Source organism: Antechinus flavipes, chromosome 2 (assembly GCF_016432865.1).
Source record: "Antechinus flavipes isolate AdamAnt ecotype Samford, QLD, Australia chromosome 2, AdamAnt_v2, whole genome shotgun sequence".
NCBI lineage: Eukaryota > Metazoa > Chordata > Mammalia > Dasyuromorphia > Dasyuridae > Antechinus > Antechinus flavipes.
The window spans coordinates 531961036-531976533 of NC_067399.1; the positions used below are offsets into that span (position 1 = coordinate 531961036).

General features: G+C 34.5%; 1 protein-coding gene across 1 annotated transcript in view; it reads right to left on the reverse strand.

Annotated features, from left to right (window-relative positions):
• Positions 1-15498, reverse strand: part of MYO1E (myosin IE) — a 222286-nt gene that overhangs the window by 87133 nt on the left and 119655 nt on the right. Inside the window, exons 10-16 of the mRNA XM_051980739.1 lie at positions 11781-11977; positions 10476-10556; positions 9745-9831; positions 7203-7289; positions 5896-6063; positions 5052-5137; positions 2979-3060 (exon numbers count right to left, since the gene is read on the reverse strand). Of these exons, the coding sequence (XP_051836699.1) occupies positions 2979-3060; positions 5052-5137; positions 5896-6063; positions 7203-7289; positions 9745-9831; positions 10476-10556; positions 11781-11977 (788 nt within the window). The remainder of the gene's footprint in view (positions 1-2978; positions 3061-5051; positions 5138-5895; positions 6064-7202; positions 7290-9744; positions 9832-10475; positions 10557-11780; positions 11978-15498) is intronic.

Sequence of the window (15498 nt, forward strand, 5' to 3'; positions counted from 1 at the left end):
TGAGAGTTTCACCATGTTTTTCTGCTAATTTATAGTTGGCTCAGTGGGAACCAAATGAAACATATTTTTTTTTTCCTATCTCATAAACTGGGTATTCAAGTGCCATTGGCATAGATTTCAGTACTGTTCTTACTTCATATTCCTACAACCATAACGAAGAAGTCCTCCTTTCCCAATGCCACGTACATCATTATGCAATGCAGTAAAATCCTTTTAATGTTTTTCAAGAAACTCCTCAACAGGGAAAATAGTCTTAAGAAGAGGAATGGAAAGTTATGAACCTGCAGACAGATCCTAAAATTTCAATGTGCCCAATGGGAAGGAATGTCTCAAAATGACTTTACGATACAGACTAGTACAGTATGTTTTGCTTCATTTTGAGCCAAATTTATAATTCTATCAGTTTGGGAGAATCTTAGTAGGGAAAATCTTTCCACTGATAAAGATCAGCAACATGCCTGTAAATTATTGTCTTAGAAAGTTTCTTGAATGCACTGGTTAAGAGATTTGCCCATGGTGACAGCTAATATGTGTCAAGGGCAGGATTTAAAGTCAGATTTGCTGACTCAAAAATCCACCCCCTACTCATTATGCCACATTGTCGCAGTATAGTAGAGCGTATACTATAAGAAATCTCCTCTAAAAGAAAGGATGGTCAGGAGTTTCCTGAGCACCATTTCATATGAACCACATGTTACAGAAAATGAGATATGATGAGGGACAGAAGTGAGCAGATTGCAGAAATTGCTGGATAAAATGAAGGTTAAAGTAAATACAGAATAAAGACCTTAAATTCATTGGCTGACAGTACTAGCCATTAGCACTGTGTATGGCGCTGCTATTTATTAAGCCACAGAATCAAACTAACCAACTAAATAAATAATCAAACCTATTGATGGGAGAAGGGATGAGGAAGGGGAACATCAAATCAGAAACAAATTACCACCTTTTTTATAAGCATCTTTATACATCATGAAACTGACATGGGGAAAAATCCAGCTAGTTTCAAATTTGGGTCATGTGCAACCCTGCTGATCTGGGTCTTTTGGATATGAATTTGAGAGCCGTGTGACCAGATTTTCCATCCCAGATTTAAAAGTCTGGACCTACAACTGAACTCATGAGTCACAAGCTGCATGTAGATAATAATGCTTGTGGCTTCTGAGAATTTCTCTTATTTCACGATGAATATTCTTGCCATGGACATTGAGCTCCAGCCAGCCTAATTGGATGGCTGTCCATGGCCGGATTGTTTGCTCCTCCCTCCCGCCCCAAGCACAAGCTGATTTCTTCCCTTTTCCCCAGAAGCCAGCTTATAACTTGCTTCCTCTAGGAAGCCTAATGAATCCATAGCACTCTAATATTGCCACTCGTCTGACTCCCTTAGTACTTATTCAATAAATTAGCTATTTCCTGAGGATATTCCAGTGAAGTATAGTGTAAAGAGCATTGGACTCAAGTCCCCAAATCAAAGACTGTTCTAACTAGATGCTTAATCTCCGAGCTTCAATGTGCTCTTCTGTACTTTGAGTATTTATTTATATTATTTTTTAATATAAATAGTAATATATATTTATATTATATTTATTTGAATATAACTATTTATACTATCTAGTCATAAGGTTGCTGTGATAAGCAAATGAGAAAGCATGGAAAAGTACTTCATAACCAGAAAATGCTATGTAAATCTGAGCGGTGATTATTATAACAGTGTGACTAATACTGTCCTAGGCATCCTAGAAAAGAGGAAGCAGATTAATATTGTCCGATGCCCTTAAGAAGCTTGTAATTCCTTTGGAGAAAGGAGACAATACAAAAAAAATCAAAAAGAAGACAATGTAAACCTACTGTTGTCCTAATATATATATACACAATAAATGGGGATATTCATTCACAAAGAGAGGAAAGAAATGCTGACTGGAGTCACTGGGGAGGGCTTTGTCAATGAGATGAGTTTTAAACTGAGTTTTGAAAGATGGATAAATGGGTCTAGGGAAAAGGAGAATGACATTTCAAGGGCCATTTTAGAGAAAAGAATGAGGTGCATTTGTGGGACGGGTATAGTGGGAATGGGATGATCAACACTATAGCCTGCCTGAAATATGGAAGTTGTATCAGGAAGTAATGGAAAATAATGTTGAAAAATTAGTATTATTAATTAACATGTGGTTACATAAAATTTCTTTGAAAGTGCATTGATGTACATTTGACTTGTCTCCTTGATCAAAGCCCTTTTTTGTAAGCTTCAAGATCTCAGAGGTCTACTCCCTTCACTTTACCAATGAGGAATGTGTTCAGGATTACAAAAGTATTAAGCAGCAAAGCCAGATTTGAACTCAGGTCTTCTAACTCCAAATCTACTAATCAAAACATGGATCATATCAACCCTCTTTTTGAGCATTATTCTTCCTTGTTCTATATACACTGAATATTAAATATATGTTGACAAATGCTGATCTCTATGCCTTTGAGTATCCAAATAGACAAATGAGACAATCAACATTGTTTGTTTGTGAAGGCCAAAAAAAATAAAAGGAGAAGAAGAAGAAATGAACATTCTCTATAATAATGCAGCAGAATTTCAGGTCCATAAAGTTCTAAAGCTAGTCAGTCTCAGATCTTGATTTGGAACACATCTTTGAAACTAGACTTCCAGACATGACTCTGAATCAGAAAATTTCCTCTTAGATTTAACAAAAATTCTTCCAGCTTCAGCTAAAACCCACTTCCTCTTAGAGAGCAGCTGATTATCATCTGCTGAATAATAGTAGTGAAGGTACTTAATATCCATTTGGGATATATATGTAGCTAATGACCTGTGACCTCTATTCAAGCCATTGCATCAGTACACAAGTGGTTTCTTTATCAAACCCCTTCTATCTCTTTGAGCTTCACTTTTGCCCTAGAGCCTTGAAACTCAGTTCCTGGCTAAGTTTCCCCCAGCCATAGACTAAATGACAACTCAAAACAAAACATACCTTAATCTTGCTGCCAGCAGTGGTTGGACGTCCTTTCTTGTCTGCTTGTAGATTTTCCGGGAATAAAGCCTTTATAAAAGGCCTGAAAAAAGGAGCAAGAGAATAAGTAAGAAATCAGAGAAGCACTTTAGTGGCTAAAATTCTCCTCCTAGAGTGGTATTTTAGAGAACGAGCACATTCAAGAACAATGGGAGAATCCAGGTGGAGGGCTCAGAGCATAGTAAACCATGCCCTAAGACACAACAGTTATTACTAGAATGTAAAGCTGGACAACTGAATTTCAAAACCTGTTTCCCTACTTTTCTTCTTTCTTTTATTTGCCCTTGCAATTTAGTATCCCCTGAAGTTTAAAGCCTGAATATAATATTCACTTTTGATTTGACACTGTAACCCTCTACTTTGCTTTGGTCCAATGAACTCAATGGGACTATATGTCCTCTAGAATCTGTAAGGTAGATGAGGGTTATATACTTTACAGCAGTTTAGTGTAGTCTCTGGCACATAGTAGGCATTTAATTGATTACTGACTATAAATTTATATTTGTACCATTTAGATTTTAACATTATGCAGTTGTTTAGTGAATTTGATGACAGAAAGCCAAACCCTCACTACTCCCAAATAGTTAGTTGGAGCTGCTGGATTTGTTCAGATTATTCCCTTGGTGTTCTGCTTTACTTAACTTGGGCAGAGAATAAGCCTAGTCAAATTATTTGTTCTGGTGGATAGAATGCTGGAGTTGGAATCAGTAGGACCTGAGTTTGAATCCAGCCTCATACACTTAGTATCCCAGTGATCTTAGCTAAGTCACTTAATTTCACTTAGCATCAGTTTCCTCACCTGTAAAAGGGTATAACAAGAATGCCAATCTTACAGGATTGTGATGATGATCAAATGAGAGTACTAATATATGTGGACTGCTTTGCAAACTTTAAAGCCCTAATATAAAGTTCTTAACCTCTCTTTGGAAACTAGGTCCTTGAAGGAATAATTAAAAAAAACTTTCACTTTGGTAAAATTAAAGATGTGGAAACATTCCCTGTTTGGATTCTTGGTCTTTATCATGAATTTTCTAGCATTGTCAGGGAATATGTTAGAAATGAAGACAGACATAAAGAATCCTCATATACAATGTACTTAGTGAAGGGGAGCAGTAGCATCATCTACCTTTTGATAAGTGGGGAAAAAGGGAATTCAGAAGGAAGTGGGATCAAGAAGCAAAGGTCTGGAGTAGGATGTAATTCGAAAATGTACGGCAACATGGGAGAGAAAATGAGTGAGAAAAAGAAAGAATGCTTTCTTAGCCAGGAAAAATTACATGAACTGAAGCTGAATGAAATGAGCAGAACCAAGAGAACATTGTACACAGTTAACAGCAAGACTGTATAATGATCAACTGTGTTAGACTTAATTCTTCTCAGCAATACAATGACCCAAGGCAATTCCAATAGACTTGGGATGGAAAATGCTATTCGCATCAGAGAGAAAACAATGGAGACTGAATGTGGATCAAAGCATAGTATTTGCACTTTTTTGGGGGGGAGTGGGGAATTTTTCTTTCTCATGATTTTTTCCCTTTTGGTCCAATTTTTCTTGCACAACGTGACAAATATGGAAATATGTTAAAAAGTATTATACATGTATAACCTATATCAGATTGCCTGCTGTCTTGGGGAGGGAGAGAGAAAAAAATCTAGAATACAAAATCTTTTAAAAATGAATAATGAAAACCATCTTTATACATATTTGGAAAAATAAGACACTATTAAGAAAAATTAAGAAAAAAAGAATACTGTTCTAGAAGTTGACAGCCTTTCTATTATTAGCCTTGAAATCTGGCTGGACTAAAATGCTTGCCTTTATGAGAAAAGATGATATAATAGAAGGCAAATTGGATTTCAGTTAGAGGACCTTCATGAAAATTCTGGTTTATATCTTCTTGACATTGGCAAGTCTCTAATTTTGGGGGGTGTCATTGCTCTCATCTAAGGTTTAACTAGATTACTTCCACATTCCTAAATAGATCTAAATCAACAATCCCAGAAGCTTTATCACATGCATATATTCTTACTCACAGCTCACTGCTCTGCATGAGTTCAATCAGATCCATGAAGAGAACATCACGATTCCTTTCACAAAAGCCATCCATGTCATAGGATACCTGGGCCATATAAATAAGTAATTAGGCTTGCATCTTGGTAAATCCATACCTAAACATTTTCATGATTGATAAAGGCATTTTTCTGATTTGAACAGACATTGCACTTAGATTGAGCACATGCTATATGTCAACACTATCAGTTCAATTGTCTGATAAGTAGACAGTTCTGCTGAATATTGCATAACTGAAGAGCTTAGGCTTTTTCTTTAAAAAGGAACTTCATTTGTATGGGTCAATAGGGCTTAATTTTGTAAAAAATTTATTAACACCAACTAAATCCTTCAACTAACATTTCATGTAAAAGGCACACAGAAACATATTGTTATTTTATTTTAAAAGATGGTGCTAATAACAAAAGACTAGGAAATTATTTGTTTTGAGGATGCCCCAATTTCCTGTAGTAATGATAGCATTTCACTGAATTCATTCATACTTTGGCATTCCTTATGAATAACAGCAAAATGAATCAGGACTAATCTCAGAGATCAATAACAAATTCTGATAAAAAGGTTCACTTCAATTACTCCATGTATTAACCACTAAATGAACTAGACACAAAGAAGTCACACTGCATTATGAATGCCTCAAGGGAAAGGACTGTCTTTTGCCTTTTTGTATTCCCCTTGCTTAGCACAATGCCTGGCACATATTAAGCATTTAATAAATCTTATTAACTATTTCCTATAAAACAAATTGAATAGGTCAATAGTGAAATCCCTTTTTCCTTTTCTTTCTAAAAGCAAATTCTCTTACCATACCTTTCCTGCATAATGATGAATGATAAATCCTTGATTCCAGCTGTTGAAATGCTCATGGGTTCCAATCTGCATCTGAAGTTTTTGAAGCAGTATCTGATCAGCACCCTCACCCACTGCATGCATTGTGGCACAGACATCATCCAGGATGCTCATGATTCCAGGAGGATTCTAATTTGACAAATCAAAAGGACCAAATCATTACAAATTTCAAATAATATAGATGATGTCAGTTTCTTTTTTGAGAAAATAAACAATTGTCTTGAAAGGCAGCATTTCCCTTAAAAAAAATTAAGTTAATGATCCTTAAAGAGGAGGGCCAAATAGGAAGGATAATGATGGGGCAAAAAAAAAAAAAGACTTTTCTGTGAAAAGTTATTTAATACCCTTTAGGTTTAATTGAAATTACACAGCGCACATGGTATATTTCCACCATAGTAACTCATATATTAGGTAATATAACAATATACAGAAGTAGTCTCAAAGCCAGAAATTCTACCTGGGATATATATTGATTGTATGAACTTGAACAAGTGACTTGACCTCTCAATGCTCTAGGCACCTTCTAAGATCATTGGCACACAGTTTATGTGAAAATTATTATTGTAACTCAGGGATGGCCTATTAACCCTGATTAAGTTATTAAAAATGTCTTTATATGAGAATGCCAGATTATCACAAAAATTATCTTATCATCTACATACATACCCACATTGGTAAAATAATTCACAGCTGAAATCTTATATCCATCTCTGTTGAATTATTCTTCATTTGATCTTAAAAATATTTATTGTTTGTCACTTTTGTTTCCAAGTATATCCCTCCTTTCCTTGGAGCATTTTTGTCAAAAAGGGGAAGTAGAAGAGCAGGAAGACAGAGGTAGGAAAGTGAGGGGTGGTTTGAGAAGGAGACACATATTCAGACACTCAGAGAGAGACTATGAGAAATAGAGGAAAAAGAAAGAGAAAGGGAGGGATGGAGGGAGGAAGAGAGAGAGAGAGAGAGAGAGAGAGAGAGAGAGAGAGAGAGTGTGTGTGTGTGTGTGTGTGTGTGTGTGTGTGTGTGTGTGTGTGTGACAGAGAGAGAGAGAGAGAGAGAGAGAGAGAGAGAGAGAGAGAGAGAGAGAGAGAGAAGAGGGAAAGAGAGTAGAGTTCAGTATAACTAAGCAACACATCAGCAGAACCTAATGTTATTTTTTATAGGCAATATTCTGAGATTGATTTTGTTTAAATTTTAATTACATTTAAAAATACAGAAAACCTTATTATAAACTTGGGAACATGGAAATTTTAGCCAGGCTCAACACTTACAACTTTGTTCTCTATGAGGTCACATACGATTTTGTTGTTAAAGTACTCAATTGGAGTCCATCTAATGCCTTCATGCACATACTCCACCTGTAAGAGATAAGTCAAAATTCTCATGATCCTCCTTGATGTTGCTAGAGACTTATGATAACTATGTAAGCAGATCAGGCTGGCTGCATACTGCTGCACTTGGCTTTTTTGATGTTTCTCACACATGACACTTCACCTTTCATTTCCCTCCTCCCTTGCCTTTTCCAGGCTAAACATCCAGTTCCTTCAATCAATCTCATATAACATGGATTCAATTTCCTTTACCATCTTATCTTGGTTGTCTGGTTTCCTTTGGGAACTTGCCAGATTTTCAACATCCTTCTTAAAGTGTGATGCCCAGAGATGGACACAGCATTCTACTAATGCTATTTCTCATACACAATATTTCATCTATCATTTCTGTGAATTTGTTGTAATGGCCATCCTCCTACCTGAAAGGCACTACCTTCTTCATCAGCTCAACTGACACTTTTCATATGAAGTTTTTCCTAAATCTCCTAATAGCTTGTACGTACTTATTTATATTCTACGTATTTATTAATGCACATGTTATTGCTATATTACAAGCTCTCTGAGTACTGTCAGCAACTTTTATTTTGTTAGTGTCTTTCTAGTACCCAGCCTGTCACTCAGTATTTATTAAAAATCTTGTTAATTGACTAAAAATATACAACTAGAAAAAATTTAACATTTAACATAGAAGCTTTGTTACCATTGAGTAATTATGATGTAGGAACAGTAATTTTTCTTTGACTAGTAATTAAAACTGTGAATTTATTAGGTCAAGTGAATGCTGATTATAACATTAGAAATACAGAAAAACTTGGGCTTTATAAAGAGGTGAATGTGGTATCTGTTGCATTCTACTGGTCTTCTTGATATAGAAATGAGCTTGATAAAAACAAGCAAAAAAAAAAAAACACCAAAAGAAAAAGGAAACACAAAAACTTATCCAATCAACTACCTGGATTGCAGGGTAGCCAAGAGCTGTTGAGAACTTCAAATTATAAGTTTGCAATAACTAGGAAAACAGGATGAGAGGCAAGAGTATAATACATGGAAATCATACATGCAAATTGAAAGGAAGAAGTGGGGTTACGTTCATTCAACAATTGTTACTTTTCCAGGACCTATTAGAAGAAGTATTAATTTTGTTATCTCCAAACTTATCAGCTCCCAATTCTTTCTAAGTAGAAATTAAACAATGGTAAGAACAGATTAATAAAACTAATTTTTTGAATTAATCAATGAATCCCATATACCTATTATGTACCATATCAATGTGCTAGCTGCTGTGGGGGAGGGATATATAAAGAAATATAAACTATATCTCTAAACTACCAAAATCTTTTCTATGGAGAAGATAATAATAGAGGTTAATATGATAAGAAAAAGTTTAATGTAAACAATAAAGCCTACAGAGATCAACTTGGACTGGATTGAAGACAGGATTCATGGAAAAGATCTGCACTGAGCCTGGAATTGGGAGGAGGGTAAAGTTGAATGCCGGAGAATTGTCATGGCAGACAAAAAAAGGATTGGCCTGGGGGCTTCAGAGGAAGGAAACAGACAGAAACAATGGTATGAGGAAAGTACTGAAGATGAAAAAACTTAAAATGGAGGGGATGAGTAGCTGATATGAAGGTTTTATATAAGTTTGTGGATATGTGGATCCAATTCATGAAAGGCCTCAACTATGAAGATAAGGGGTTTCAGCTTAATCACAGTCAACAAGAGACCACTGAGGATTTTTAAGTAGAGGAGTAAGTTCTTAAAAGATGTTCTATTCTCGGAGCAGCTAGGTGGCTCAGTGGATAGAGCACAGCAGCCCTGAAGTCAGAAGGACCTGAGTTCAAATCTGATCTCAAACACTTAACACTTCCTAAGTGACCCTGGGCAAGTCACTTAACCCCAATTGCTTCAGGGGGGAAAAAAGTTTTATTCTCATGATTAAACCAAGGTACTGATTTCCTTCAATGAGAAACAAATATTGCTACTCTTTGGAAGCCAAAATAGATTATTTCAAATCAGATTCCAAATTCTTGTCCCTATTAAGAATTTATTTATTTATAGGTAAAATTGGGCATAGAACAAATTTCAGAAAAAACAAGTTTTTCCTTTCAAACACTGTGTGTGCCACAGACAATGACAATCGAGGCTGGAACCAGGTTTAGATTTTCCACTTTGGTCAGTGAGTCAGAAAGTAGTAAAAAAAAAAAAATCAAATCAACAAACCCAACACCCAAAAAAATACAGTTGTCATAAGACCAAACTCACTGTATCTTTGCTTAAGAAGAGAAAAAAAGGGAAACAGATGGTGTTATCATTTAATAGGCTAAGTTGACAACATCATCGGACTTCTTTGCTTGATTCTTTGAAGTGGCATTTCATTATTTTAGACAAACTTGAAGAGAAAGAGGAGAGCTGTAGTTCTAAAATGTAACCAATTTAACTTAAAAACAAATAAGCCAATTAAATAGAGAACTTGACTTACCTGTTCTGCTTTTAGCGTTAATTCAATAAAAATCTGTTGTAGTTTTTCATTAACAAAATTGATGCAAAATTGTTCAAATCCATTTTTCTGAAAGATAAAAAAATTGATTCATTTTAAAACTTTATTCTTCCATGTTTTTCTAAATCCATAACTCATTACTTTCTACAGCAATATTTTAACCTTACTGGAATTGTACTATCTATATGATGTATACTATATATTATCTAGTTGTTTTAAATAAATATAATATTGATTTATATGGCTGGCATATTGTGTAGTTTCCCTATTTTTCTTTTTTTGATTAAATCTATTTTAGCTTTAACTTTGTCTAATATTGATGCTTACCAGCCCTGCTTTTTTTTTCTAACAAGTTCTATTCCTGATGTTTATGTGTATCCTTTTTTTTTCTTATCCCTACTGACTCCTCTGCTTTAAGACTTTATTTTTAAAAGTATTGGAAAAAGCCATTTCTGGAGCAGTTGGAGTGGTGGGGTTATTCCAGTCCTATAATAGAGAACAAAACTGTTATCATTTGAATCTTAACAAAAATTATTAGAGGCCTGATTTCTTACATGTTTATTTGTATTTATTGGGAACTATTGAAGTAAAGATAGTGTTCAGTGAAAAAAAAAGACTGAAACTTCAATTTGCCAGAACCACCTTTTGGCACTCCAGTGAAATATTTCACCCTTGCCCCAACCTTTCACCCTGTCTTCTCCATTAACACTCACCTGGAATATTTCAAAGCCATAAATGTCTAAGACACCAATATTGTATTCTTCATGGTCTTTCTCCATTGCTTTATTGATGGACTAAGAGAATAAACAACAAAATTATAGTCAACATCTCTTTCAGAAAGACAAACAAACCACTCTTTCTCTGTGGAACAGTAAGTTAGAGTGTTATTAGCCACATTTGGGACTGAAAAAAACTGAAACAAGGAAATTAAATTATTTGGCCAAGTTCACACATTTTATGAGAGCCAGCTTACAAGAACTAGGTTCTTTTATTGCAAACCTAATGTTCTTTCCTCACCACATGAAGTTGCTACTCCAAATAGCAAAATTATTTAAACAAAACAAAACAAACCCCAAGTGTGATCCAAAATTTAAAAAAAGCGGAAAAAGCTCCACTTCTTTATAATGAAAGTTGTTCAATTCTGGCATGGCTCATCTTTTCTGTGGAGTCCTTTAAATTAGAATAGATTCTCATATGGATTGATTTTACTGGAAGTATTACTGAACCCAGGAAGCTACATTACAAGAATCATCAATATCCGACAGAGTCTAGAATTAAAAATAAAAATCCAGCTTTCAAGGAAGAACTTTGTTTATATGGTACCCATTCAGAAAACAAAGAAAACAAAAAGCAAAAAACCTCTTTCTGTGACTTATTCTTAATTTTGCATTTTTATTTTCTTCTTTAAATTGATGATCTGAAGGGTTTTAAGTCCATAGTGAAATAAAAGGATGTAAGACTGAGCTTGAGTATTTTTATTTCTGGGTGTGGTTAAACTTTTTATAGACTTAACCATGGAAAAACCATTCAGGGAATCACATATAATACATTCTAGGGAGAAGCATATGAAGTCACCTCATTCTCTTTGTAGCAGGTAACCCAGATAATGTGATTAACTCAGCTACCTCAACATCAAAATAACAGTTGAGAAATTAATTTAGCTCTCCAATGTGTGTGTGACTGTGGTATTTACAAACAGATTTTAAGAATTAGGAGTTATTAGAAGTGAAAAGGTTCACAATATTCACTTGCTTTACTTTTATCTTTCAGTGGTCAATCCTAACTCAATCAACTTTCCATTCAGAATTCTTAACTATCTCAATTTGGAATTATGTATCTTACAACTGAATTTGGGAAGTGAATAGCTAGATGAGCCCTGGGCTTGAGGACAAGGTATAATTCAAAATTGAGTGAGGAGGAGGAAGGGGATTCAAAGTGAAAAATGAATACTTAATAGCTTTACAATAAAACTATGTGAATAAAAAAACCTCACCCCAAAGAAAATTAATTTTACTTACATCTACTAAGTAATCAAAGACTCGAGCATGGAGGGCTTTGGCAAGAGCATCTCTAGTGTAGCAGGCTTGCTCTACATTGAGAGTCACATGAATAGACTCTGACTTGCCTCCCCATTTACTATCCATCTGTCGACTGGTTAGTTTCTCTTTTAAACGGTCTTGGTTTATTCCCAAGAGAAAAGCAGGAAAGGCCAAAACTGTTGAAACAAACACATTTTCTTATTTTTCAAAATGAAAATATTTTACTTTTCACCTGGATGGATTGTTTGAAAGCTATACAACTATACAAAGCATAAAATATCTGGAAGTCAATCTACCAAAACATATTTGAGGTTTATTTAAGTTTAAAGCCTTAATACTATAACAATCAGGCTACCCATGGGAGTACTTTATAAAACTAGACAAAATAATTCCATAACTTATTAGAGGAACAAAATGTCTAGAAATTCCAGGGAAGTAATGAAAAAAAAGTAAGAATGAAGGGGAATTACACTTCTATTTTTCAAATGATATTATAAAGTAGTAATCATTGAAATTATTGGCACTAATTAAAGAAGAGGAAAGTAGATTTGTTGACTAGACGAGGTAAGAAAGAATAAAAACCAATTTAACTCAGTAATACAATTTTTGATACAATAATATAAATTATTTGAGGAAGAATTCCTTCTTTGACAAGAGCCACTAGAAAACACTTTGATCAATATCATGCTTACATTAACATATCTACACATATTATGATAAGTTTGAAAGGAGCATGACCTGAATATTTAAAGACCCACAATAAAAAATTAGAAGAGAATGAAATCAGATAATTTAATAGTTGTGACTTTGACAGAGGAGCTCACAAAAGATAAAACAGCTCATTTTAAATAAATGTAATTTAAAAGCTTTTGCACAATAAAATTAGCACAGCTAGGTTAGGGAAATGTTTTAATTAGGGAAAAATATTTATATGGACTATCCATCCTAAGGGCCTACAATCTAAGGTATAGTTTGATAGCAATATATAGGAGAGAACAAAGGAGGACAAAACAATCAGGAAGCTATTATAAAAACCTAAGCAGTGTGACTGGAGAAGAGGAAATAGATGCTAGATGTACTGTGGAATTAGGAATCACGGGTTTTGGGAACTGTTTGGATTGGAGGTTAGGTAAAAGATTCCAAATTTATGGGACCAAGAGGAGACAGGATAGATTGTAAACTAAGGCATGGGGGAGAGACTGTGGAAGAAATTAGCAATAGAAAAAAATAGTAGAAAAAATAGGATACTACATCTATTGCTAGGGAGATAACATACAGCAATCATATACCTGCATCTTATTCATTCTCCCCAGATAAGAAAAAACAATTAAAGATATCATTCACCTAAAAAATACAGCATAGCAAATTCCATTTTTATTCAAATCTTTATAATTTCAACAATGATTAATAAAGAGAAGAATGATACAGGTAAACTTTCTAGGCCTTCTGGGAGGTTCTGTGTACATAACATGAGTATGGGTAGGGAAAAGGAATTGTTCAGATTTTTTCAGTTGTGTCTTACTCTTCACACCCCTTTTTGAGGGTTTTCTTGGCAAATATATTGAAGTGATGTGCCTTTTCCTTCTCCAGTTCATTTTACAGATAAGGAAGCTCAGGCAAACAGAATTAAGTCACTTGTTCAGGGCCACAAAGCTAGTATATATCTGAGGCTGGATTTCAACTCAGGGAGAGAAATGTTCCTGACTCTAGGCCTGGCACTCTATCCACTGTGCTATGTAACTAGGAATATTATCATCTTTTACTTCTCATCATTAGAGTAGAGTACCTCTGTTTCCCCAATATGATTTCAGGGGTAAATTGTTTATTCCATTTTTCTTGAAAACGAGCTTTTATGGAATATATGGGTTGAATTCATCTAGACCAAACTGTTTCATCAGACTGGAACGTAGCTTCCTGCAATTTTTTTGTTGACTTATCATTTCTGAAATATGCAAGTGGAAGGATATAAAATTTTTATAACATTATTATAATAAGGTTCCATTGGTTAAAAGGTTTTAAGGGAAATTTTGCTTTTCTAGACTAATCAAAAGATTGTGGTGCTGAGAGAACTGCAAGATTTCCTATAATAGGACAGTTAAGAGGAAGTTTGCTGGATACATTAGTATGGGATTATCCGGGACCATCCCACCACCAGCTTGGGCCAGGGAAATTCACTAGTAGATGCCAATGCTGGGTCGTTCCCAGTTGGCTGAAAAGGTCACTTCCTCTTGTCATCAAACCACTTCATCTTGGCTCAAACAGCAAGAGAAATAATTGCAGCCTCATGATTTTATTCTGGGATATAAATAGGATGCAAAGGATTCTAATATAACAATGTTTACAAAGCCAAGGAAAACACTGTTATCTATGTAAAAATCCCAAAAAACTCCAAACTGGAAATATTACAGAGCAAGTATCACTGACCCTAAGGAGTACTTTTATGTGATTATCTGTAATGTATATGTGTGTAAGTATAGAAGTGTGTGTGTATATGTATATGTATCTGGGCACGTTTGTATATATGTGTACTGTATTGGGGAAAAAACTAGATCAGTTAAGGAATGTTCTTGTTTTCTACTTCTTACCCACAATGCTATATATGAAATGTACCATATCTACTTTATCAAGATTGACAATATCAGAAATCAGGGAGTGAGCAGTATTTCCTTCTTTATCAGAAAAAGAAAAACAAAAAAGGAGCCTTATTTGGAATGGAAATATCCCCATGCCTAATTTTCCACTGCATTGTCAGCAATGAGTGGGATACTATTTATTTCTAAATTTCTAAATTTATCATCCTCAAAGAATGCTGAAATGCAAAGAAATGTTTTCTTGGGTGGTTAAGGAATTATGTGGGTTCTCTAACAAGACTGAAAGAAGTCGAACATTAAAGACCAGGAACATTTAAAAATGAAAAACTTCAAAGAGCTTCCAATTCAAAAGCCTAGGACTACTCCCCAGTAGTTTTGTATAAACTAAAAGCAAAGGTAATTAGTAACTCTCTTCTAGCGAAGTGCCATTTTTCTCTGTATGGCAAAAATAGACATTGAGGTTATTCCTTGAAGAACTCATCAATGATGCTTGGGAAAGTAAAAGAAATGAGAATATGTATTTCTCTCTCTTCTTTGCCAAGATGGGGGACTATGTATAGGAAACAATGCATATTCTGCTGAATACAATTGAGGTATTTGATGGTTTTGTTGAACTGCTGTTCCCTCTTCTAAGTTTATAAGTTTTTGGCAAAAGGATAGCTTGCTGGATAAGGAATGAGGGGAGGTATGTATTCAGATATTAATTAAATGAAAAAACTTAAGGTATCAATAAAATAAAAGAAAAATTTTAAATAGAACTGTTTGTATTTATTACAACTTCTACTTTTCTCCAATAAATGGGAATAAAAGATATCCATAGATATGCAAAAAATTTTTGCTGCTTCGATTTTTTACCCCAACACTCCAAAACTACTTCTGAGGAGTTTGGAGTATAAGGTAGGAAGACATAATAATCCTAAATGAACATTAATTTCTCAAAAGTTTTTAGAGGTTTTGCAAATGGATGTAGGAAGTTGGGGTTTTTTACTGAAAGATTAATCCTTATAAGTGTCAGCTGGCATAAAGAAATTCTTTCTATTTATTTTTTATTTTTAATGAGGAAAAATAATCTCTTTTATCCAGAGATGAAATTCTGCCAGAATATT